This window comes from Sus scrofa, chromosome 6 (genome assembly GCF_054392235.1).
Source record: "Sus scrofa isolate SSC_HxYL_T2T_F1_AM1 chromosome 6, Sscrofa_HxYL_maternal_Yorkshire_Landrace_v2.0, whole genome shotgun sequence".
Taxonomy (NCBI): Eukaryota; Metazoa; Chordata; class Mammalia; order Artiodactyla; family Suidae; genus Sus; species Sus scrofa.
In genome coordinates this window covers 10,229,389-10,255,818 of record NC_139388.1, presented here as the reverse complement: position 1 = coordinate 10,255,818, position 26,430 = coordinate 10,229,389, and the positions used below count along the sequence as shown (strand labels likewise).

General features: G+C 49.7%; 1 protein-coding gene across 7 annotated transcripts in view; it reads left to right on the top strand.

Moving 5' to 3' along the window:
- The window catches only part of WWOX (WW domain containing oxidoreductase), a 969,209-nt gene that overhangs the window by 379,185 nt on the left and 563,594 nt on the right, over positions 1-26,430 (top strand). Inside the window, exons 9-10 of one of the 7 annotated variants that reach the window (XM_084959514.1) lie at positions 15,101-15,221; positions 15,638-16,619. The exons of 4 other annotated variants lie outside the window; for them this stretch is intronic. In XM_084959514.1, coding sequence (XP_084815640.1) covers positions 15,101-15,221; positions 15,638-15,666 — 150 coding nt within the window. In that variant the 3' untranslated portion in view covers positions 15,667-16,619. Of the gene's footprint in view, positions 1-8,364; positions 9,755-15,100; positions 15,222-15,637; positions 16,620-26,430 lie in introns of those variants that run through there. 2 more of the 7 variants (XM_084959513.1, XM_021097057.2) reach the window with 2 other exon arrangements.

The following is a 26,430-nucleotide window of genomic DNA, read 5'->3' as shown; positions in this document are numbered from 1 at the left end:
TGCCCTATGATTTTGCTTTATGTCATGAGTGTAGACCCCCGCTCCCAAGTTCATGTCCGCTGGGGGAAGCTGCCAGGCTAGTTGTGGTCTCATTCTCTCCCTCTCCCCGTGTTGTCTCTTCCCTGCATGGAGCCATCCTTCCCTGGAACTTCTTGTGTCATGGACAGAGGCTGCGGATGGATAGCGTTTGCTCAAGGAGATAACATCTCCTGCTGGCTCTGCCTCAGCCTTCAGACTCTGAGGGGTCAGCCACAGGGAGCAGGGCTGGCGGAGGCCTCCTGGGGCCCCTCTTTCTGAGTCCGGGAGATGGTCGAGAGGCGTAATCACTCTGCTTTATCGTCTCTCCATCTTTGTGTGCGGCTCTGACGACTTACCGTTATGGTTCAGAGCCAAGTACGGGATTCCATTTCTCTAAAGAGAATCAGGAGAGGAGTGCAGTGGACCCTGCCCCGTGGCGCTTTGTGCATGTACACGCACACCCACCTTGAAACAGGGGGAAGGGGACATTGGTGGCCCTCAGAAATGGGACTTTGTGTCTTAATGTTTCGTTTTTGAAGAGAAGGCCTCCCTTGGCTGGGTCTTCTGAAGGCCATTGAATGAGGGGAACTGGAACCACCTCTTCCCCCCGTAATCAGCATGTGGATGCGCCGTGCTGTGGGGCACCGTCCGGCATTCCAGGAGTGCCCTTTCCTTGGGCCGCCTCGGCCGGGAGAGAAAAGAATCAGCATGGGTCACAGGGACCCCATCTGTCACTTCCCAGAGCTGTGACCTTGAGCACAGAGTCCAGGATGGGCAGGACTCCGCTTCCTCAGTGGTGACGTCGGATGGGAAGCTGGGAGTGGGCCGGGATGTCCCAAAGGCGAAGTCTGTCTAGCCCTGCTCCTGATGCACTCGAAGTCGGGTCACTGTTAGCTCTCCGTGTGCCCGGGGTGCCCACAACAGCCCGAAGCCCCCCCATGAGGAGCTAGCATTTCTCAAGCACCCACCACAGGGCCTTGTATACACCAGGCAGTGTTTAAATGCTGGCAGTACGCGCATCCTGCCGTAGAGCAGAGACGGTTTCCGCGTGGAGTGTGCCTGCATCTGAGAACGTCAGGGGGTGTCCGGTGGCTTGTTTCCTTCACCCGTGTCCCCGTCTGAGTGAAGTTTTTCGGGTAAATGTCCTGTCCTTCGTGGAACTCCGTGTTTCCACCCACAGTGGATCGCAGGGCCTGAGGTTCTCAGCCAGGGGAGAGCGCGTGATGACAGAGTTGTTCCCGAATGAGGGCGAGCATCCCCTTGAGACAGAAACCGCCCCCCGGGGCCCGTGTCTCAGGCTGGGCTGGGAGGTTTTCCCATTTGAGGAGTCGGCTATCCACGGGACCCTTGAATGTGGCTTTGTCCCCCAGCCATCTGCTCCCTCCTTTGGTCCTGCCCCCATCCTTCTGTTTCAGCAACTTCCCGGTGCAGACAGCGGCCAAGGACAGTGCAAGGCACCTCTTCCCCTCGGTCTCAGAGTGGAATCAGTGCAGTTCCGGGCCACCCAGCCAATGCCAGGCAGGCCCCGGGTGGTGCCCACTTAGCGCACCACGGCCTGGCTTCTGATGGGGAAGGGCGGGGGGAGCAGAATGACGACGGTGACAAGGAGGGGCGGGTGCCTCTGCCTCTGGCTTGTGTGGATTCTTTTCCCTCTCCGTTTCCTTGTCTGTGAGGTCTGGTCGGGTTTCTCAGTGTATCGACACCAGATGCCAGAGTCCTTGTATTGGACAGTCACTCTGTGCTGGCTGCGGGCCAAGTCTTTTAAAATATCAAATGTCAGGACCCCCCCACCCCCCACCCCCGTCCACCAGTCAGTCTGTCCATTCATTCATCCAGGCACCCGTCCATCTATCGTCCCACTTAATCCTTAATCCCCAAACACCCCCAAGATGAGTGACGTGTGTTTTCCAGGTGGGCAGATAAAGGTTTAGGCTATAACCCATCCCAGGTCACATAGCTCCTAAGTACTGGAGTTGGTTTTCTCACTGACTGTAGACACTAAGCCTGTAACTGCTGGACCCATATTCACCCTCACGAATTGTGGCTCTTTGTGTCTCCTCCTCTCCATGTGTGATCTCCCTTTGCACTTGTGTCTTGCGTTCTGAGTGGTTATGCTGACCTGGGGTGGCAGGAGGAGGCTGAACCATGTCTGTCCTTTGTAACCGAAAGCACATCCGCCTATTAAGATGCCTCTACAGGCAGGGAAAGGGAGTCTCCTTATACTTTGTTGTTATAACTGTTCTGGGCCAGGAGGTCAAGTCTGGCTGCCCGTTGCCATAGTTCACAGGGGGTAGGGGTAGGCAGGGATGGGTAGGGCTGCCTGATGAAGGGGGCGAGGCTGTGTTTCGCTGGGTTTGCAGGGTCTTGGGAGCCGGGAGGGAGGGTTGGAATCGGCTGCCATGTGGACGGTGCTTCCAGATGGAAATCCACTGCCCTTGGCCTTCTGGGGAAGGTTGTGGAGGGGCCCGACCGGTGGAGTCAGGGCCCGCTTTCCCATCATCGCAGCCCCAGCCTATCTCTCAGGACCCTGCTGATCATAGTAAATGAAATTGACCTTCCCCCCGGGGTCCTGAAAACGGCAGGCTGAGGGTTGAGTCGCAGGGCGAACCTGAGCGCCGTCTTCATGGAGCAGGGAATTTCAGGCTGCACACACAGATGGGAGACGTTACTTTATTTGCGAGAACACATTTAAGTTTGGCAGTTACCTGAAAGAAAATTAAGTTGCTGATTGCAAGTCCCATTCTCTGGTCTTCTGAGGAAGATAGATTGTAATCTTTAATTAATCCATCACTCACACTGGGGAAAAAAAATAGCAGGGCTCAGGGTGGGGGAGAACAGTCGTATCACATGTGCGTTGGGCGGCCGGGGCTGTGTCGCGAAGCCCAGGTCGAGGTGTCGCGGCCCTGCTGCCAGGAGCCCCGGCGTTTGCTTCTGGTGCATGTTTTGATGTCCCCGTGAGCCTTGAACCTCTGCATGGTGTGCGAGTGGGGGCCTGTGCCCTTCGGCCCTCGCTCTCCCGCGTCGTAACGAAGACGAAATGACTGTCAGGACGACCTTGCCCGCCTTTGTCTGGAGTGGGCCCTTCTCTTTAACCAAACACCTCTGCAGCGCCCCCGGCCTGAACTCTTGAACTGCTCGTTCCCTTCCCAGGCTTATTGCCCGAGCTGTAGTTTATCATTACGCGCCTCCAAAGACTTTGTGCTTCCTGCGCTTGACGTCGAGATGGAATTTTTCATAACCCTTTACTAGTTATAAATTTGATTGTTAAGGGACCGGGTTAATCTTCTTTTTCTAATACCAGCATCTGATTTTGAAACCTAGATTTAGGAGCAGTTTCCCTTCTGCTGCCTCCCTACAGTGCCGGGTGGAAGGTATAAAATATGTCACCTGATATTGGAGGATTGTTTATTTCTGTTCATTTTGTCCCAAATAGTCCCTAAGAGATGCATTTGAAAACTTACCTTGTTTCTGTGTTTCTGCAGTTGCAATTTCCTGCATAACCTGAAATAGTCACTTTGGACAGCACGCAAAGCGATGTCCTTTCGCTGGAGGGGACTGGGCTGGGGGGTGAAGGGGGGCAGGAGTCTGGGTGAGGAGGCAGCCTGGAGACCACGGTAGCACCTGGAAGCAGGCGGCGCCATGTCCTGCTGCATAACATTGGGAGGAATTGTAGCCCCTTCTTAGGGCCCCGTGACCACGTTATACGGAAACGGTGTCACTGCTCCTGTGCTGTCTCAGCACATGGCACCCAGCAGGCAGGGACTCAGCACGTGTGCGTTGAACCGAACTGCGACGTTGAGGTTAGTAATGAGGGGCACAGGCAAAATCACGTGGTTCTCTGCTCTGAGAACTCACTTCAGAGCATCAGTGAGTCTTGTTCTGCTCCTTAAGGACTTTTGTGAGGATTGAATAACTCACAAAAATACTCAGCACTCTGCCTCTCTGCTTGGCACTTGTCACAGAATCTATTATGATTCTAGAAAGAAAACTTAGGGCATTATTTAGAGGGGGAATTTTAAAGAGTAGAATTTGAGAAAGTGTATTTCTCTTGCAGTAAGCCGTTGTGCATTGATAAGAAGTGAGCACAGAATAAGTGCAAAATATTTAATTCTTGTGGACACGTCCAAAGACATTATGTTTTGGGGGGCACACAGATGCATTTTTTAAGATTTCTAACTCTTTGCATGTGTGGACCGATTTCTACGTGTGTGATACCTGCACAGACTGTGCTTGCCAGGACTCTGTGGGAAAGGACATTTCTGCACATTGCCAAAGCACGTTTTCCCTCCCGAAGAGGAGGCAGGCGGTAATTGCGGATGCTAATGTTGAGGTCAGGGGCACTGGATAATCTAATACGGGCGATGACCCCCAGAGTGTTTCTACTTGATGCTGGAATGTGTTCCTTTTCTTTATCTTGCTACCAGTGCACCTCTACTGAGCACGGACTCTCTCTTCATAGATAGGATCAGCTCCAATATAAATTTATAACACCACACTTACATTTAAATACAGGTGTTTCCTGGTTCACAGTCTTTCTGACTCTCGCTACTGTCAACACACACACACACACACACACACACACACACACACACACACATGCTCGCTCTAAGCCACATATGTAGCAACTAAGAAGTAGAATCAACAGTTCTTTTTCCACCAACACAGTTTCTCTGGCTTCTTATCTATGGTCAGTGTCTGAGAGAGTGACATGTACATATTCATAGTTAAGTTTGAAAAAACAAAACAGTCGCAGCAGACAGGGTTAATATCCTACAGGAAGAGTAGCAGAAACAAGAATCATAAACGCAACAGCTTTTTATTTGACGCTTGCGAAGGGTGATCATTCATGTATTCGCTTAAGCACAGTCTTGATTCTGAGCTTTGGTTCCAGGCATTAAAACTTTGTGGCTTCGACCCTGGTTCTCCCACCTATGTGCTTTTCAAACACATTTGCTGATAGCAGATGTATTAGTCACTGCTCCTAGGCAAGAGTAGTGCCCACGAAAACCGCTCATTTGGGGTAAAGAAGCAAAGAGTTGGCTTTGTTTCTGGCATGCAAACGCAAGGTCCTTTGCCAGTGCTGACTTTCACCTTGGGTCTCTGACTGGGGAAAGGGCCTCTGCGCGCATCTCCAGGTCATCCTGCTGTCCGGGTCCTGATGAGCATGCCCTGCCTTTGCAGGGCGTTTCCGCGAGTTCATGTGAGCCTCACCTGTTTCAGCCGTTGGAGATGCTCACGAGCGTCACATCTTCCACTCAAACACAGAGCACCATTGTCAGCTGCGTGGGTGGTTGAGGGGTGGGTGAGGAGGTAAAATTAATTTAGGCTTTCAAAGGCCTTAGGAAATATTCAGAAAACTTAATGGAGTTTGAGAACTTTGATTTATTTTAAGTGTCAAAAGCAGTTTGCAAACCTGCATGTCCTGTCTAAATCCACTTTTATTACAAACACACACACACATATAGGTACACACATAGAAAACAACTCTGCGTGAAACGCAGTGAGCTATCCACATTGGTTCTGGGGGATAAGTGTAATTAATTATCAAGGTTAAGTTAATGAGCTTTGTCAAATAGCCATGGATTCAAATTCTGCCCCCCTCACTAATTGGCTGAGAGATGTGACATTGGATAAGCAGTTTAGCCTTGGTGCAGGTCCAGGGCCTTATCCATAGATTGGCTTTTGAAATAGTGCCCGCCTCCCAGTTAAGAGCACACTGTAGGTGCGAGCACTACTTACTACTGTTTCTGCTTTTTCCTCCCCTCTTTTCTCCTTATGTGAACATGTGTTGCTTTTTGTACTTTGAAAAATAAAAAGTGAAGTTTCTGTTCTGTTTTTAAGAATCAGCCAAGGACTGGCAGAACTGTTTTCATCAATTTGCATCTTTGCTTAAAGCCAGTTGTCCGAAAGCCTCTCCAAACAGCTTAATCTTGATGATTTTTCTAGAACTAATGCTTCCTAGAGAAATCTCCCACTTTCCTTCAGCACTGGGTATTTCAGGCTGTGAGCTGCAGGTGCCAATTAGCCCTCGTGCATCTCAGCCCCTCTCTACGTGATGCTGACATAATGACCTCCTGATGCCATTTTCCTGGAGGCGGGCGTTTGGGTGAGGGCGGAGTTCCCAACTTCGCTGGACTCTGTTCTTCAACCTAAAATCCCTTGGCAGGTCTGAAAATTAAGAGAACAAAGAGCGACAATCTGAAGAAGGCAGGAGTGGACACTGTGAAAATGTAGAATAAGCCTGTTTCTGTGGTTGGACCTTGAGTTTGGGCCTAGGTTCCCTTACAGTTGAGGCTGGAAGAAAACCACGTTGCTTGCTATTGGCAGGGAATCAAAACTATGTCCCACAAGCCCATCTGCAGAGGTGATGTTCTCCCTGAAATTGAACTTCAGTAGGCGCCTCCTTCCCAGGTCCACACGTGAGGCCTTGGGCAACCAGCAAGCAAAGGTATGCTCACCTGTGGTTTTACAAAAGACACAGAAATGCATTTAGATTAGACGGTTCTTATATCAGCACCGCCCCCCCCCCCCATTGGAATAACCCTGAATCATGGCTCAGTGAAGGCGTTTCTGCGAGAAGGAAGGACAATAACCTCCAGGTACCTTCATTTTCTGTCTTTCTTAATGCAGAGGAAGTGAAGGTGGGAGGCTCCATTAAAACCTGGGTGAGGGGCCTGGGAGTCGGGAGCGTCTAGGCCCAGAGGCCATCTGTCCAGGCTCCGTCTGTAGCCACAACCAGTCGTGAAATGATAAAATGGTAGAAGCAAAGTAGCAAACACATTTTCTTGCCTGTTATAAAAGTGTATTTGTGTGCTGTGTGTGGGGGGGTAAGGAAGTGTACGTGTGTGCTGTGTGGGGGGGGTAAGGAAGTGTACGTGTGTGCTGTGTGTGTGTGGGTAAGGAAGTGTACGTGTGTGCTGTGTGTGTGTGGGTAAGGAAGTGTACGTGTGTGCTGTGTGTGGGGGGTAAGGAAGTGTACGTGTGTGCTGTGTGTGTGTGGGTAAGGAAGTGTACGTGTGTGCTGTGTGTGGGGGGTAAGGAAGTGTACGTGTGTGCTGTGTGTGTGTGGGTAAGGAAGTGTACGTGTGTGCTGTGGGGGGGGTAAGGAAGTGTACGTGTGTGCTGTGTGTGTGTGGGTAAGGAAGTGTACGTGTGTGCTGTGTGTGTGTGGGTAAGGAAGTGTACGTGTGTGCTGTGTGTGTGTGGGTAAGGAAGTGTACGTGTGTGTTGTGTGTGTGGGGGTAAGGGGTGAGTGGGGAGAGGATGCCATTCAAGCACAGGGCACCCTTTTTATTTCTTGCTCACACTTTGTGCCCCGTGTGGGTTGACAGAGTCCCTGCACGCACAGTCACTCCGGGACCCAGGTTGACTTTATCTCCTCTGTCTCGTGCTGTACCGTCTGGCACAGGTGGCCTTCTTGCTCACCACTGGAGATGGTCACGACAGCGCCTGTATGCTTTGATTTGGAATGTCACCTGTCACTCCCACTAAACAGCCTACTGGTCAGAACCAGTCACATGACCTTGTGGAAGGTGGGAGTGTATACTTTGCCCTGGACCCAGACAGAGAAGAAAATCAGATGTGTGTGCACATTCCTCGTCTTTACCAAAGTGATGCTCCTTTGCCTACAGAGAAATGAATTAATGGGCTCTACTGTTGGTTAATTCCGTCAATCTTGGTCATAGAGAAAAAGACAGGCTTTTGTTCAAAACCTCATTGTGTTGGACCTCGAGAATTATTTATAACATGTCAAAAGAAATGCCGCCAGATGCAGGATACATTGAATTTAGGAAACGTACACTTGAAAAGCATGTGGGAAAAACCACTTTTGAGTGAAATTAAGATAAATTTATGAGTGACAGGTTTACAGTGAGATGACTGCGATTATCTTCCTGATCTCCGCTGGCAGATTCAAGGAGGAAGAACATGTGGGTTTTGGTGCTAAGATGCAAACTGGGGTGTGCGGATGTGTGGTCCTTGTTCATCGTAACTTTTCCTTGGTCTCACACCTTGTTGTTCGTTCCCGTTAAGGTAAAAGAAGGACTTGAATAGGTTTTCAGCAGAAGGATGAGAGTTAAAATATCTTAAAGACGTGTTAAGACAGTATGTAGTCAGTTTTAGAGTCACATGACAGCAACAGACATCAGAGATAAGCAAAAATGTCACTGTTTCTGTTAGGTCTTGGTTCAGCGGCATAAAACAGAAAACCTGAGTTTGGCTTAAACATAGAAAGGCTTATGTTCTCACTTAAAAGAAGTCTAGGGCAAAGCAGCTAGTCCAGGACAGAGAGGAGGGTCCCGTAAAGACATCAAAGACTCTTCGTAATTTTCTTTTCTGTCTTCTCAGCCATTTGGCTTCAGTCCTCCAAAGTTTGCCTCTTGATCAAGATGCCTCCTGCAGCGCCTCCACTGAGCTCCGTGTGAGCCCAAGCCACAGAAAGCAGGAGGCAGAAGGTGGGATGAGCCTTCCTGCTGAGTCGGCCCTGTAAGGAGTCTCCCAGAGACGGAGGCGCAGCTCAGCACTCGCTAACATCTCATTGGACGAGGCTGTGTCACATGACTCCACCTGGCTGCAAGGCAGGCTGGGGAATAGTTTTGCTGTGTTTACCCGAGCACATTGCCCTGCTGTGTCATTTGCCTTCTGAGACTAAGGAGAGGTGGAATGGAATATTGTCCACCTGCTATTGGCGTTGAGAGCTGCCACCTACAGGGCTGCCTGCTTGCCTTGACAGTGAACCTCTCCCACCCCTCACGGGACTCCCAGATACCTGTCCCCCAAAAGAGATTTACAGGGGAAGCTTATCTTTGGGACCTCCGCTTAGACTTTGTATACACCCCTTCAATTTTTTGATTTCTCCCAGGAATCTAGTGGCGTCACTTCCGAGTCCTGTGCTGTCGTGCCTGCCAGAATTGCCCTCCTGCCAGTAGCCTGTGCTCTCAACTTGCCTGTTGTTTCTTCCTTAATTTAGTCTATCCTGCTGATCTCAGATAAGAAGAAAAAAATCAAATGCAACCACATTAAATGATATTCTTCAGAGAGCATATTCCAATTAGAAAATGAATATTTTGTGTCAGTTCAGGTATTAGGGCTGAAGGAAGGGATGTTTTCAAACACTAAAGATGGCAATCATTTTAAGAACAGGAGCTCCTAGCTTTTAGTAACAGAAAACTGTGTTATAAGTAGTTTGCACAGTGTGTTAGCGGGCTGTTATTCCTCTGGCCCCAGGTCCTCCATGGTGTCCGTACTGGCACCAAACCCCATACGTGTGAAAACAGTCCACCAACTCTGACGGTCGTTGCTTGGTTGTTGGAACTCCCAGTATGCACCTTCATCAGTTGTTTGGACCCTGATGTGGAAATGTTTCAGTGGTTGCCACGTCCCAGGTACCATATCGAATGTACCCAATCCTGTAATAGGAAAATCTGGGTACAAGGGCAGTTCCCCATACTAAATCCTCGGTGATAATGGAGGCTTTAAGCCTGTAAGACCAGCCCTCACCTTTTGTGCTCCCTGGGTTGTAGAGGGAACATCCATCCTCAGAACAGGAACTTGTCAGAATCCTTGGATATACTGAAAATACATTGATGAGACTTGAACGCCGATAAATTGTATAGCTCCCAGGGCTCAGTAGGTCCCCTGTCTCTCTGCTTATGAATCAAAAACCCTGTTTATTTGTATCAAGGACAGATGATACTTTAATCATTAATAAACTAACGTTTCAGCAGCCTGCCATAAATTTCTTGTCAAAGAAGGGATTATTATTAGAACCCACTGTGATGAAAGATAATCTCTACCTAGACTCACCTCCCTCACTTTTAAAGCCTGCGGTTGTAGGGCTTGGAGGTTACTACAAGAGGAGAAGCCTCACATGCAGAAACCCTTGTTTCCTGCTTTCAGCAGGAAAAAAAAAAAATTGTGAATTAACTGATTTGCATGTTTTGACCAAGATCCGGCACATGCTCTTTCCCATGAATAAAAAATTGAGCTTTGAGAGCAAATATTTTGGTAAGGAAACAGAGAACCGATAGTAGTATTCTTTCTGATGGTAATTGCTCAACAGGAGCCATCTTTCAGTAAACGTGGACATTTATTAATTAATTATTAATAGTCAAATCTGACTCTTTAATAACAGTGCAGCCGTAGTTAGGATTTATTGACAGCTCCGGGCTGCGCGTGGCGCCTCCCTTATCTTATTTAATCTTCCCGACCGCCTCCTTCAGTGGACACCTTCTCCAGCTTATCCATGGTTCCTCACTGGCCGATGAGGAAACTGTGGCTGAATTAAGTGACTGCCAACGTCAGCCAGCTTTGGAGTGGCAGAGCTGCAAGGAGACAAGGCTGCATGGCACGGAAGGCGTTTTCTAACTCAGGGCAATGTATAGTGGGGTCCAGTGAGGCTATTAAAAATGAGATTATTTCCAGAAGCAGATGGCGAGCCACGTGGGAATTCAGTCTTCATGGTCATGTTAAGCGGAGACCGAGGTGATGACATCGCGCGCCGCCTCCGAGGGAAGCTGGGCCTCAGCTCCCCCGGGGCTGGCAAGAGTGCTTTCATGAACGGGGCCCTCCTCCTTCCTGGCGGCATTCAGTCCGGGGGTGCAGCTTGCAGGAGTCAGAAGGAGAGCTGTTTGGAGTAGGCCACAGTCCTGGTCCCAGCTCAGGGGTGCAGGAATTTGGTTCGTGAGGGTGACGGCGGCGGGAATGATGGCTTTTGAGCAGGCAGCCCAAAAGCTCCTGCCACGGGATCCTCCCTGGCGCCCATGTCGGCACCCAGTCCCTCCACATGCCAGTGAGTCTCCTTCTGACATCAAGCTCCAGGGCGTGTTCCAAGCTCTGCTTTCTGAGAAGGCTGTTCCCTGCACGACCGTCATGCCTTCTGCTTGGGGAACGTCTGGCCCTTGTTTCTTTTAACCTGTAAGTTCTTTGGTCTGACTTCCCCAGGCATAGTCCACGATGCCTCGTAGTCGCGGTTGGCCATTGAACGGTCACTGAGCCCCAGCTCTGGAGCAGGTTCTGTGTCAGGCTGCCAGGGCCCCCACCACAGAGGACCACAGACTGGGTGGCTTCAACAACCGGAATTTCCTTCTTTCTGGCTGGAAGTCCAAGGTCAGGGTGGTGGCAGAGTTGGTTTCTCCTGCAGCCTCTCTGAGCCTTGGTGCTGTGTCCTTACGTGGCCATCCCTCGGCGGGTTAGACGTGTCTCTAGTGTGTGCTCTTCTTACTAGTCCACCATCACGTTGGGTTAGGGTCCATCCTATGAACTCATTTAACCTTCATTACCTCTTTAGTGGTGTCACGTTGGGGTAGGGCTTCCACATAGGAATTTGCGAGGGACATAGTTGAGTCCGTGAACCCGCCATGCTGGGCACGGTGGATAAGGAGGGAACAGTCCGTACCCTCTGTCACTTTTCAGGGAAGACAGTCTTTCTGTCATTCTTGTCAATCTCGTAATTAAATAATCACGAGATGGTTACTGCTGTGGCAGAGTGTAAGGGCTTAACTAGTGTGGCTTAGAAAAGGCCACTCCAGCCTCGTCTAGGGGTAGGGTTTTCCCTGGGGAGGGGAGGTTGGAATTAGGGATGAAAGGGGGAGCTGGCTGTTGGTGGAAGACGGGCCTCAGGCCAGGAGGAAAGCAAACAGTAGGTGTCATCAGGACTCTCAGGCACGGTCCTGTCTGGACACAGCACGTTCCAGCAGCTGAACGGCAGCCAGAGCGGCGCAGGCCTAGAAAACGGGGTGAGAGACTGTTCACAAGCACGCGGGGTCCATCGTTATATCCCTTATGATCCCACAGTGTCTGACGCTGTGGGATTGCAGCGAATTTGTGTAAGAAAAGTTTGCGATTCCACTGTTGCCATCCTGTGTGTTGAAATAAGAAATTCTCCAAACTTCCGGGTGCCTAAGACTCAATCATGAACTTAACTTTAAAAATGTCACTTCATGGAGTTCCCGTCATGGCGCAGTGGTTAACAAATCCGACTAGGAACCATGAGGTTGCGGGTTTGGTCCCTGCCCTTGCTCAGTGGGTTAACGATCCGGCGTTGCTGTGAGCTGCGGTGTAGGTTGCAGACGCGGCTCGGATCCTGCGTTGCTGTGGCTCTGGCGTAGGCCAGCGGCTACAGCTCCGATTCGACCCCTAGCCTGGGAACCTCCATATGCCGCGGGAGTGGCCCAAGAAATAGCAAAAAGACAAAAAAAAAAAAAAAAAAAAAGTCACTTCCCAGGCCTCCTTCTGGATTCTTGTTCGGTACATCTAGGATGCGGTCTAAGAGTCTGTCTGTTAGACTAAGCCCCTCCCACCCCAGTTCTTTTGGTGCAGATGGTCCACGGAACACATTGGGAGCAGGTGTCAGCTAGAAAAGTTGGGCATAACGGTTCTTGCAAAGAATTACCAGGCCTGTTGGAATATCTGCCAGATTCAAGCCGTGGGGTGGGCAAGACTCATCTTTATCGAGGCTTTACGTTGAAGACACTGTGCTTCGTGCTTTGTGTGTGTCTGCTCTTTGCAGGGAACGTGGCAGTCCTAGGAGAGAGGCTCTTACAAGGATCCCTGATTTATAGGTGAACAAAGTGAGGGACACAGAGGCTATAGATGGATTTCTAAGGTGACATGGCTTGTAAGCGACAGCGGGCCCCCAGGCAACGGGTTAAAGGGCCCCTTGAGGTGTAGCAGACAGCCCTGGGGTAGCGCCCGATCTCTGCCACCCTTCCTTCCACTCCCTTCATTAGATGGCCCAGAAATGCTTGCAAATTGGACCTGATTTGAATCGAGGGTGTGCCTTTGATTCTCCTCAAAAAAACCCACATCCCTTGACCTCATCCCTCCTTTCGAATGCTCTGTTCATCTTCATGAAAAATCGAGGTGACTGGGAAAAATCAGCATGGACCACTCAGGACCGAATCGGAGTTTCCCAAACGATGAACTTCCCCACCTGGTAGGTATCTCAATCCGAGAGCATTTTGTCCTTCAATTTTAAAGTAATAACAATAAAATAGACTTGATTTTAAAAATTCCTCTGCCAGCTCCCTTCAGGGCACATCACTGTCCTCCTGGGTGCATCGTGTTTTTAGCTTTCACTTCCCGCCCACTTGGAGGGGGAGCCTCTCCAGGAATCGATGGGCCTCTTGACTCTGAATGAGTTTGCCTTTCATGCGGTGCTGCCCGTCCGCTGGCCTCAGCAGTGATTCCAGGTCATTCCAATTTATTTAATTAATTCCAGAGATGAAATTATTTTGCCCAATAACGAGGATGCTAATGGGACATATTGTAATGGTTCGGTTCAGGCTTGTTGGTTCGAAAATAAACGCCTTCATTTCAATATTTGCCTTTTGGCTGCAGCCCGTTAACCCGTCACACACCGTAACCTCATTAACATCGCTGCTTAATTGTAAGTGAATGCGCATCTAGGTCCTGTAAGGCAGATTGCTCTCTGAACTGCCAGGCTTTGCCCCCAGTATACCCCTGAATTGCTGTTTCCCACAGATGGATGGGTTGGAGCGACGTAACTTGCGCTTTTAAATGTTAGCGTTTTCTTGGTGCCTTGCTAATGCACATTTGAAATGATTTCCAGAAGTTAGAATGAAGTCAGGAAAAGAATTAGCTCCCTGGGGTGTGACGATGGCCCTAAGATTGGTGGGGGGGTGAGCGCCCCTGGGCCTCTGATGGGGAGATTTCCAGAGCCCTGCGGCCGCGCAGAGCCTAAGGCAGAAGTAGCATCGGCCTGTTGATAGCTTTCCTGCCGCCCCCGGTAGATTCATTCTTCATATCTCGGCTATATTAAGCTTATTTCAAAATAAATTCTGGGAGCGTTCAACCTGATTGAATCTGCTGTAAGCTCTGTTAATATATTTGTTTGAGTCACTGGCACTCAGAAGCCCTTTGGACAGAATATCACTTGTATGTGTGTGTGTTATTCATGGTAATGTAATCCCCCCCCATTTAATTCTTCTGGGTTTCCCATTAAGTCACGACAGGCGGTTCAGAGAAAGTTGGATCGACTATGAATCACACTCTCTGGGCTTGGGGGTGTGTCTCCTTTTTGTCCATCTCTTCAATCAGTCACTTGGCAGCAGCAAGACACCAGGCCACGCCAGACCCTTTGATCAAGGAGCTCTTGTTAGGAGATTAGGCAGCTAATCTGTAAGGCAGCCAATGGAAATCATTCTGGGCAAGGAAATAAAGCTGAACGTTAGCACAATCACTGCGTGTTATAGGAATCAAGTACCTTCTAAATGACTTAATCCTCCAGTTTGGATACCACGCCTGGGAGTCAAATGACGCTCTCCGAAGATCCGCGTAATCCAGGTGCCCGTAACGTGTCCGTATGACCTGTGTCATGCCGGTCACTTTCCTGAGTGTTTTTCCTTTTTCAGGCACAGTAAACAAGGGCACAGTGGGTTGACGGAAAAAAGGAAGGAAGGAGGGAAAGAAAGAAGGAAGGAGGACTGAACTATTTTCCCCCTGCAGTCCTGGCAGATACACACGCTGAAAACACCTGACACGTAGTACGTGTCTAATACATAGTTGCGTGATAGAATTTAGTTATCTGGTGTGGCTGATTTTCATTTCCGAAATAATGGTTGTGACTCTTGAGGAGTTCTTTGACTTTCTCTTCTACCCTAAACCCAAATTAATAATTTATTAATATTGTCATTAAAATGCTCTTAGTGGATCATTCCATTTGTCATCCAAGGATGACAAGGCAGATCCAAGAACAGAGTCTGCAAACCTTACCTATAAATGGTCAGATAGTAAATATTTTTGGCTCCGTGGCCTCTAAGGCGTCCATCACAACTACTCAACTGAGATGTGTAGTGAAAATAGCCATAGATAGTATGTAATCAAAGGGACCTGACTGTGTGGCCAATAAAACATTATTTATAGAACCAAGCAGTGGGCTGGATTTGGCCTGTGGGTTGAAGTTGGCTGGCATCTAGAGCACATGTTTGGGACATAAAATTTCGGCCATCTTTTTTTTTTTTTTGGTTATTTGTTTAATTTTCATGGGTTAAGAAAATCAGCATTTTCGACTGTAGATAAAGAGCTCATCTTTGGAATTTTCATTTCCTCCTGACGTTACCAGAGGCCTCTGCTTTGGGATTTCTTGCTCACCCTGGAACTTCCCAGACAGCCTGCTCGTGGGCTCTGCTGTGAACGGCCGCAGAGCTGGAACAACTGGATGGAGAGCGGAGGCCCGCTGGGAGGTGAGACTTCCCATATTTGGGCAACTTGGGGAAAAAGTCAAGAGTTTGTAGTGAGAATTTGGAGCAGAAAGGCAGAGGGCTGACACCACTTTTTCTTTTGAAGAAAGATGAGAAAGGAAAGGAACAGGGGAGATGATTTACCTTCTCCCTCGGCTGGAGGCTCAGGATTAACTGATGACTGTACTATTAGGGTGTGTTACAAATCTTTGGGGGACACATGGATTCTGAGTAACAGGCAATACAGTCTATGATACAGATACTAAGGAATCCCATGGTTTCGGAAGAAACTTAGGGAAAACAGAATTCTCCCAGACTTTTTCCTGAATGTTATGTGTGTTTTTGAAGCACCTTTGTATCAGTGCCTGAACTTTCTCAACACAAGAGGGCTCCTGGTTGTTTGAACTATTGTTGTTTAGATTTGCTTGAAATGTCAACCCTCAAATGACGCAGTGTCCTGAGGACATGCTTTCTTGGAGCCAGGCACTTCCGTCGTACCATTGCAAGCGCCGGGACCGTCCAGGGAGGCAGGGCTAAGGTGGTATGCGCCCCTCCGTCGCTCTTTCGGAGGGCAGGGATATCCTGGCGTGAGATGAATGCGCCTGCTGGCTGTTCGCCCCTTGCACCTCTGCCTTGAACGGTGACCGCTGCAAGCATGAGGCAGGCACTCGCCTTCAAGCTGCTCGGGTCCTGACACGCCGAGAAGCGCTTAGCGCAGCATCCCTGAAAGCCGGGCTCTGTCTGCTCCCATCAGCTTTGGTTTTCTTCCGCCACGATGGACCGACGTGATTGCTCTTCCATTTTACGGTCGGGATAAAAATAAACAGAAACCACTCTCACCTCTCCCGTTCCAGGGTTAAGTGCCGAAGCAGGTGTTGGTTCAGTCACGCGGTTTCCGATCAGCAAAACCACCAGCTTTTACGGGTGGCAGCAAACGCATGGAGAATTTTAGAATCAGGGGAGCGGGGTAGGTGGCGGGGGGGAGCTCTCATCTGTGTTAACAGAGCCAGCCCTTGGTAGGGGGCTGAGCCATCCTTGGCTTCCTGACATGCTTGCTTCCTCATGCATTAGGTGGGGCTCCTTGTGGGCCATGATGGAGAGGTCCCTGGCAGAGTGACCCGCAGACCCCGGCACTCCTTCCACGGACCCGAAATTTCATGTGTAAATGTGACCTCCACTTAAAGCCGGATGTGCTTAGCCCTTCTCTCCCCAAGCAGATCACGCTGTAGCACGGTTCTGGTGAAGCCACGTCTCAGCCTGTAAACTGTCATCGGTATTTATCCCAAGCCATCTGCTTCCACACGGGGTGTTGTATTTGGGATCCAGGAGGGAAGAAGGCGCATCTGCACCCTCCAGAGCTTCCGAATCTTAATGAATAAAAGCCCTGAGAGTGAGTTAAAAGGGGCTGGAGGTTCCTATTTATAGACCCATTTGCAAGCCAGTCCCACTTTGGGTGTTGACTGTCAGTCGGGCCAGGAAAGTAGCTTCTCTGCTGTGTCCTGAGCAAGGTGGCCACAGCAGGAGGGCCTGAGAGCCCGCTGGACCCTGCGCATTGGATGCGAGGTCAGCGTTTCCGCTTGGGACCCTGCATCCTGTGTGTCTTCAGCGCGCCCCTCTCTCCCCAAAGTAGCGAAGGGTTTCTCTGACAGCGTTGTTAGGTGTTTCTCTCCAAAATGACAGGCAGGGCTTCAGTTCATCCCCCTCTCTTCATTCTTTGTTCCTTCTTCAGTTGTTTCCCATCTTCCCTCCCTCCCTCCATCCGTCTGCTTTTCTGTCCCTCCTTCCTTCTGCCTGTTTTAGTGGTTTTATTATTGTGTAGATACAGAGGTCAGGAGACAACTGCCATCGAAAAGATGTTTTGTTACTCAAGAGATCTCAAGGGAGAGGGCACAGGTCATGCCATGGGGCACACGCGAGGCGCCAGCGTTGGTCAGAAGGCAGAGGGAGAGGGGAACCTGTGGGAGGAAGGAGCCTGGGAGGTGGGGCACGAAGGCCTAGGGTCAACCAGCCGGCATAGTTTCAGCAGGCTCTGGGCTTTGGGGGCCGCCCCGGTGTCTGGTGTCCGGCCATGGGGTGATGGGGGCAGGTGGACCATGGCGTGGAGTATGACAGCCCAGTGGAGGGAGTGGGGGGGGGTGAGGGCTCTGTAGGGGCTGGTTTGCCCTTGGAATGGGTGTTTCTGGGATGAGTTGTTTCCTTTCCTCTGGAAAGGGGAGACAGGGAGGGGGTCTGCCCTTAGGAGGGGTCTGTCTTTGGGCCAAAAATCTCCAGGAGGATCTTGTTTGATTTTAAAATCATGACCTTGGAGTTCCAGCTGGCCTAGCTGTTCAGGATCTGGCATTGTCACTGCTGTGGCTCAGGTTCAGTCCTTTGCCCCAGCAACTTCTGCACGCCTTGGGTGGGGCCAAAAAGAAAAAAAAAAAAAATCTCCTAAAACCCAAAAGATGTAAAATCATGACCTTGAACGGGACCTTAGAGGTGACCTAAGGCGCCCTCCGCTCAGGGCACGCGGACTGGAGTATTCACTTCTCTCCTCTGTACTGGAGTCGCTCGCAGAGGTCTCAGGTTCGATGGCTCTCAGAAGCCCACAGCCCTCCCAGCCCGTGACTCTGGACGGTGGCCCAGTGCTTTCTGACCGTGGGGTGAGTCTGCTTGTGGGAGAGGATCTCTGTCTTTCACAGAAATTGTGCTCCTGCGCCAAGCATCCGTGTTGCTGCACAGGCAGCCCAGCGGCCTGCTCTCCTGCAGAGCCTGACAGCAGGAAGAGCGACACCCAGGAGCCTGGCTGACAGCTTGAGGCTCTCTCGCCATTTAAGGTCTGAGGAAGGTGGAGCAGCAGCAGGAGCCAAGGAGATTTTTGATGGCTTTTTTCCTTCCTTTCCTTTCCTTCCCTCATAATCATTTTCAATTAAAAGTTTAGTTGATGCTATGAATTTGGAAAAAGGGGAAAAAGTCCTTCTGGCCTCTTATCATCCTCTAGAGACGTGCATGTTTTATTTTGTTTTTTGGTTTTTGGCCTCCCCTCAGCCTATGGATTTCCTGGGCCAGGGGTAGATCCGAGTCAGAGTTACGAGCTGTACCACAGCTATGGCAATGCTGGATGCTTAACCCACTGCGCTGGGCTAGGGATTGAACCTGCGCCCCAGAGCTCCACAGATGCCACTGATGTTGTTGCGTCACAGCAGGACCTCCAAGACATGCATGTTTTAGAATTTAAGCATTCTCTCTTGCCATGTCTAGAGGAAAGGTTTGTTTTTGAGCCAACCTAAAATAAAGCAAGGTACTTCCTTTTATGCTCTTACCCAGTTTTAAAAATGTTTTCCCTTTAAGATTGTATGTTTGCACAGTTATTGTTGAATATTTTGAGACAGGCAGAACTGGGGACCTGTGACTCTGGGCCAGTTACTCGCTGCGCCTCAGCTTATTCATCTGAATAATGGGAATGATAAGCGTTGAGTTCATCTCGGTCTGACCTCGGGTTAATGTGTAAGGGGGGCAGCTACCTGCTTTACACTGGGGGGGGGATCACTTGTTACCATTACTTTTATCGTTCACTGTGTTCTTGAAAGGCCTTATCCTCACCTGAACCGGAAGGGGACTCGCTGCTCTAGGAAACAGGGAAGAAACCCTCAATTCCCGAGGGCTTCCCGTCTGCAGTCATTTTACTAGAAACTTGAGAGAAGCCGCCTTTCTGCTTTGAGTTTGCCCGCAATTACCAGAGGAAGACCCTTTCGAGCGTTGCCAAAGAGAAAAATGAGGACGCCAGCTTAAGTAAATGTCATCCCCATCTCTGCAGAATCGTGATGTGTCCGATTGTTTCACGTGTCGACTGCAGGGTATTTATTATTCAGCGATAATAATAAATCGCTGCTTAGGAAATGCGGGGACTCAAGTGTCACGACGGGAGGAAGGCAGGTGCGGGGGAAGAGCTGGGGGAGACAGAGGTCCAGCCAGACCCGGGCTATTAATCATCGCCCTCCATTATTTCCTGAAGATTCATTCATTGTTCCATCGGTACCTAGAGGGTCAATTAGAGACCACAGACAGGCTTTTTCAAAGACACAGGAGGGTCAATTAGGCCCTCCTTATAATTTTCTGCTTTAACAGCAAATGCCAGCCTAGCGCACATCAGATGCAAGGGAGTTTGGAAATAAACAAGGTACTTCCCTCCTCCTTTAAAAAGAAAGAAAGAAAAAACAAAACAAAAGGAGAAATGGAGGCGGCTGGCCCCAGCAACATATGGCTGCCTGGCAGGCTCTGGGTCAGGTGAGGCAGAGGGGAGCTGGCCAGGAGGCGTGGGGAGAGCAGAGTTACTGTGGGGTCAGAGCACAGGAGCGGTCGGGAAATTCCTCTGATGCAGCAGCCTGGTCCCACGCCGCAGTGATGCATTGATCTTGGGCCCCCTGTGAACTGTGCTGGCCTGAGGACACAGTTAGGAAGGACCTACAAGCGAAAGGCTACCTGAAAGCAGTTGACATGATGCCCAGAAGGGCACATGCTGGGTCACCCTCGTCCCCCACGAGCCTGGGTCCACATTTAGGGAAGAAGTGAACTCAGCATGTGTAAGTAGGATTTTGTAGGGCAGCATGTTTTGTTTGTTTGTTTTCCCTGGGATCAGAAACAAAGTCTGAAACTGTGACAGTGAAATTAAAAGAGGAAGGGGACTGCCGTGAGTGAGGGGCAGTCGGGCAAAGGGGAGAACCCCCTGGACCCGCTTTTCTCCTTTTTTGAAGTGGGGTATTAGGTTTTGGTTCCATCCATTTTTGATTACCTGCCTAGTCTTGTCGATAGAATGACAGCCAAATGATTATTCTTTTTTTGTAAAAGAAAAAAAAAAAGTTGTGTACCTCTTGTATTGTTTTGTTCAAGCTGGTTGGTTGGCCCATGTGACTTTATTTTATCGCTCTGTCTATTTATCAGCTGCACCTGCAGCATATGGAGCTTCCTGGGTTGGAGATCAAACTTGAGCCACGCTGCTGCAGTGACAATGTGGGATCCTTAGCCTGAGGCTGCAAGAGAACTCCTATTTTTTTCTTTTTCTTTTTTATTGAAGAAGAGTGGCTGTACGATAGTATTTAAGTTACAGATGTACTGTAGATTCACCGTTTTTAAAGGTTATACTCCATGTACAGCTGTTAACAAATGTTGGCTCTCTCCTCCGTGTTGTGCAGTGTATCCTTGCAGCTTGTTTTATACCTAGCACTTTGTGCCTCTCAGTCCCTTACCTCCCCGCCCTCCCCCTCTCCTTCCCTTTCCCCACTGGTCGCCACTTGTTTGTTCTCTCTGTAGCATCTCCTTTTTTGTTATACTCAATAGTTTGTTGTATTTATTTTTTAGATTCAGTGAAATCATACAGTATTTGTCTTTGTCTGTCCAAATTGTTTTCAGAGCTGTTTTTCTTTGGTTCCTGAGATCCTGTTCTCCCTGGGCGCCATCACATAGAGATCTGGAAGCACAAGAGGAAGGCTTTTGATATGCAAAAGCCAATTCCAACTTGAGTGATTTTTTTTTTTTTTCCCCGGTATCTCGGTAATATTTCTTAGCTTCAGAATGGTCAAACTTATATTGGCAAATGCTGAGCACTGGCTGGGTGTGGGCACTATTCGGGATGTTGGGGTTCTGCATGGAAACAAGGGGTGCGAGGCCCTTTGCCCTTCAGTCCTGGGCTGCTGGCACCTGTGGCCTCTGGGGTCTCTTTGATGCCTGGGCCCTTGGTCCTGCCTGATTTTCAGATAAAGGGAATGAGCTCAAAGCTCAGAATGGTGAACCGGTATGGATTGGAGACTTGGTTCAAGTCCCCTGAACACTGCCCTGTTTTTCTATTTCCCCAGAAAGAGGACATGGGTGTGCCTTCCTCCAGGGCAGGGATTTTGTCTATTTTGCTTTTAGAGTCTGGAACAGTGCCTGGCACTTAGTAGGTCCTCAGTGAACATTTGCTGATGGAATGGACTAATGGATGGGGCAGGGGGCTGTGATTCTGGGGACCCAGCCTCCTGCCAAGCCTCCAGAGACGCTTGCTCTCACCCCCAAGCTGCTGAGGCCCCAGCCTGCTCCCGCCTCCCACCTCCACCCCTACCCCCATGGGATCCACTTTCTTTTCAACGCTCTTGCTTTCCAAGACCCCGGCTAAGAAACAAGCACATCTTCCAGCTCTTGGACACTCCCTGTGCTCATTTCCAGTTCCTGTCCCAGAGGTCACACGTTGGTGGCTGGCAGATGTCTTATGTTGAGCCTGGTGGGGTTTTGTTTTCTCCATGAAATCAATTTGTTGCCAGCCTTTTAAACTTTGGGAGACCTCACATCACGATTTGGATTTCCTGTTGCTCTTGACAAAGCAGCCCTGGCATCATCAAAGCCAGGCGGTACCAGCGGCTGCATTTGAGCAGTGGCCACTTCTCTCTGGGTGGGCATGTGCCCTCTGCTTCTCCCTAGTCCCCAGCCGATCTCCTCGGCTTTAGCCTGTCACCCTAGGTGGCACTTACACTAATTCTGGAGCCACCCACTTGTACCCCGGCTGGTCATGGTGGCTTACCAGAGACCCTCCTGACTCCAGGCCTCTGAATCATTGAGCTGACCAGCGTCTTGCTCCCCAACCCCAGATCTGCCTCGGTGGTCCTTCTATATGCCCATCCTTCTGACTAGAATGTTCTTTATTCCTTCTCTAAACTAACTTTGACCTTGGAAAGACCTGCCTGACCCCTAGCATTGAGTGTGTAGTGGATACCCCTCCATCCTGCGTTGTCCCCCTAGTGCCCTCTACAACCATGACTATGTGGTGGGTATCTGGTTACTACTCTGCAGGTCCCCCGTGCTGTCACTCTCCCCTCCAACAAAGCCTTTGCTGCTCAAGGTCACATTCTCCTGGGGGAAAGGACAGGTGGTTCTCTAGCTGGAGCCTGGCATAGGAGAGGGACAGAGCTGACAAAGCTGAGGCTGGAAGTGAATTCAAGGCGAAGTCCCCTTGTGCCTTGGGGACCCCAACAAGACTCTGGATTTTCTCGTCATGGCAGTGGAAAGCCCTGGAGACGTTTATGGATATTTTGCTTCCCTACATGTCATAAGGGGTCCAAGTGCCATTAGGCCCCCTGCAGCCTCAGTCAGAAGGATGGCTTTGCTGGACTGGCAGCAGAGGGGGTCTGGGAACAGTCCAGGCAAGGGACAGTGGAAGGCAAAGCCAGGGAGGGATGTAGATGTGGCCACTAACAGAGTCTAAAGGGGCAAGTAGTTGACATTCAGGGGCTAAGACATTATCTAGCCAATGAATTTATAATAAGGACTGTTCCACTCCCCCCGCCAGCCCCGTCCCCCGAGCATCGCCTGTATCACCATGGTGAGACTGTCTCTTCTTAAAACACTCGGAGAGCAGTGGATCCTAGTACAGCATAGGATGGTTAAGCAGCACTAATGGCAGATATGTAATGGCTTGGGTGTAGCAGGCATATGTTTTTGTGTATTCCACGTGGATTTTCTTTGCCTTTTTTTTTTTTTTTTTTGGTTTAGTCTTTTCAACTCTCCTCCTTAAGGGAACCCCCCCTTCTTGCCATAGCTTCTTGGTAGAATGTTCTCATGGCTTCAGCCATGTGAACGTGTATCCAGAACGGACAGGAGAACCCTTAGCCCCATGATCTTACAGACCCCCAGTGGGCAGGCACAAACCCACAGCTTCCATGCCTTTTTCTTCCCTTTATTTCCTGCTTTACCTCAATTTATGACTTGGCTTACAATCTGTTGCAGAAAAGCCCAGTCCCCAGCTTCCTCCAGAATCTACATTTTTCTATTTTGTCTGAAATAGCCAGGGTCTCAGGAGTTTGCCGTTATATTGCTTCAGAGAAATTAGTGACATTGAAGGGTTCTCATCTTTTTGTGTGTGATTTTGGTTATAACAAGAGATTTATAAAGCTGTTCTTTTTTTCCCCATCTCTGAAGCTTAGGAGATAATATTAGAAGATATTTGATAGAAAAATACCCAGGGTAGGGCTTTTTTCTATGTCATGTGTTCAAATAAGTCATTGCTGCCCAAACCAGGTGCCTTTTGTAGGAGAAATTGAGAATTCGGTTTGGACTGATTTTTTTTTTTTTTCACTTGACTTTGTGTAGGACATGGCATAGAAAAATAATTTCAGTAGATGCTGGTCTAGATTCACCAGCCACCCATATACTGTTACAATGATGAGTAGTACTTGCGAGAAATATTGTTTTGGAATTAATTAATTCTTTAGTAATTAGTTAAAAAAAAAAAAAAGGAAAATTAATGCAGCTGTGGTGCTTGAGTTCCTGTGTTAAGAATTTTATACCATGAAGGTATAGTGACAGTGAAAGTCAAAGATCTAAATAGAAGCAAGTGTGCATTTTAAAGCTGGGACTGTTATGTGCTGCCGCATTTGTTTTTCAATCATTGCGTAACAAATTGCCCCAAACTGAGTAGCTCAAGACAGCATCCATTCCTAGGTCACAGTCCTATAGGTCAGGAATCTGGACACACTGTGATGGGCTTCTCTGCGCAGGGTCTCACAGGGGCAAGTTCAAGGTGTCAGCTGGGGCTCCGTTCCTTTCTGGAGGCGCTGGAGTGGAAGCCACCTCCAGGCTCCTTCCAGTTGTCAGCAGAATTCAGGTCCTTGCAGTTGTGAGGTTGGAGCCTCTGTCTCCCAGTCAACTGCTGGCCATTTCCAGCTCCTAGATGCCACCTGTATTCTTGCCACAGGACCCCCTCCACCCCCAAAGTCATTAACAGAGACGCTTCTGCATTGAATCTTTTCATGTTTCAAGTCTCTATGACCGTCCTTGACTTTGACGTCTGTACCCATATTTAAAGGGCTCCTGCGTTTAGACTGGTCTCCTTATGTTAAGGCCAACTGATTTGGGGGCTTAATTAACTTTCTTCACAGACATGCCCAGCTGAGTGATTAACTGGGAAAGGCCAGGTGTACTCTGGGGGCAGGAATCTTGGGGGCCAACTTAATATTCTGGCGACCAAAGCCACACTTTAAAAAAAGAAAATAGCCGGAGTTCCTTCTGTGGTGCAGCGGGATCAGGCACAGTGGGTTAAGGATCCTTCGTTGCCACAGCTGCAGTGCAGGTTGCAACTGCGGCTTGAATCTTATCTCTGGCCCCAGAACTCCATATCCCACAGGGCGGCCAGAAAAGGGAAAGAAAAAACAAAACAGCAAACAAAGCCTAGACCTTTTTAGAGATGTTTTCTGAGGCAGAAAGTTGAGTGTTAAAGACCAGGGGTATCTAAAACCCACAGAAAGGAAGCCTAGGTAGAGCCTCCAGGATGGAGTCAGAGATCGGCTCTTGGGCACACATGCCCTCCTTCCCCTGGGCCCCCGGTGTGGTAGGATGGGGGTGGGGGGAAGGGGATTGTCTGCAGCTTCATGTTTCAGCAGGTGCAGCTGAGTCAAAAAAAATTTGGTCTCTGTAATGACCTGGCTCAGCTCCTCTTTCTGTGCTTGAGGGTCCGCACCCAGAATGGGTTAATATTCGGGATTCCCGTGACGGTGAAGCAGTGGTCCATGGAAGTTCAGCTGTTAGACCTGTTCAGGTGCACCGTAGGCCTCCAGCCAGCATCCCTCCCCCATTTTCTCTGGACGCAGTTGTCAAGTCGTATTACTTGGTGAACCCTGGCTTTGGTCCTTGTGTCCTGGGAATGAGAAGCTTCTCACCCTGTCCCATCGAGGATACCTAACAGGCAGAGGGAAGGAAGAGGGGCTTCCAGGAACCTGGGGGTGTGGCCTGGAGTCCCCACCCCACCTGTGAAATTCTTCTGAAATCTCACTTCATCTCAAATCCCCCCACCCACCGCCCCATACACGCATTCCGCTCCCGATTGAGCCATGTGGTGTTAACCTAAGAACCAGAGCTCTGGTGACGTACCGGCTCCGTTCACACCCCAGGGATGCATGTGTTTGCTTTCTGTTTCTGGTTCTCAGGCATCAGGGCCAGGACGAGGCAAGCCAGACCCTCAGGGCTTCCACCAGAGGAGACACCCTCCGTCTGTCCAGCTTCTGGGCAAGCGCCCCACAGCTCCGTCACTGCAGACCCTTTGCCCTGAGTGTCGCCCCCCCCGCCCCACCCTGGTCATTTCTGCACACTGCAGTTGGAGCAGAGCTGTCAGGTGGCCATACCACGTCCAACCTGCCTGCCTTTAGGCCAGTGTGCCCACTGAGCGGGCGATGGTCCACTGAAGGGCTTGTGAGCCTGCAGGCCACGAGTCACCGTCCCTGCCACCAGGCAGACCACGTGGACGGGGGTGATGCGCTCTCAGGTGTGGGATCAGAAAAGCACGAGTGTGTCCCGCGCGGAGTCATCGCATCATGCGGTTTAGCAACCGGGGAGAGCTGTCCGCTAAGGAGCTGGGCCACAACCAGTTAATTCCATCAGGGCGTCTTGAGCAAACTCCGCTCAGCAGCCCCACTGCTCTCCCTGCCGTGTGCCGCGCAGCTTCCTCTGAAAAGCAGTACAGATGTTCTTTTTCCCCCTTCTTTCATCCCTCCCCCCATCTTTCTTTCTTTGCACCCACGGCGCTCTGCACTTCAAGCTAAATATAATGTATCTGATTTCCCATCATACATACTAATCAGGTTTGAAAGTTGTCTTGTGAGGCTTTAAAAAGCTAGCCAAGAGCAGTGCGATTTCTCCAAAAGGATGTCTGCAATCAAGATGATTACATGGGAAAATAAATCATAATGTATATTGCCGAAAATGTCATTTGCAAAAACACTCTGACAATACTTTCCTTTCAGTCTATTTTCCTGTGAATGGGGTAAGTGCTGCCCTTCCGAAACTTTCCTTTTATTTTCTTTCTTTCTTTATTTATTTTTAATGCTCCAAAGATGAGTGAAGCAATCGCAGCTTTCGGGCGACACGGGGTGGTGCGGGAACACAGCCGACAAGCATTAAAGCCCAAAAAATGACAGATCCCAGTGTAGAGGGGAGAGGTCAGAGGTGACTCTGTGTTTAGGATACCGGTGTGCGCATGTGTGAACGTATACGCATGTGCGTGTGCGCACATGTCCACACAAGCACTTTTTTTGTTTTCATCGAAGGAAAACGTACAGCCTTAGAGAAGCCAAAAACCTTTCAGGGAGCCATTTCTCTTCTGCCCACCTGCCTTGGGGTTCAACGACAGTACAGTTACCCAAGAGAATTGATTAGTTACCTGATTCAAATAATATCCCCTGGAATTGGGAACTATCTCTGAGTGCGTCCTGGC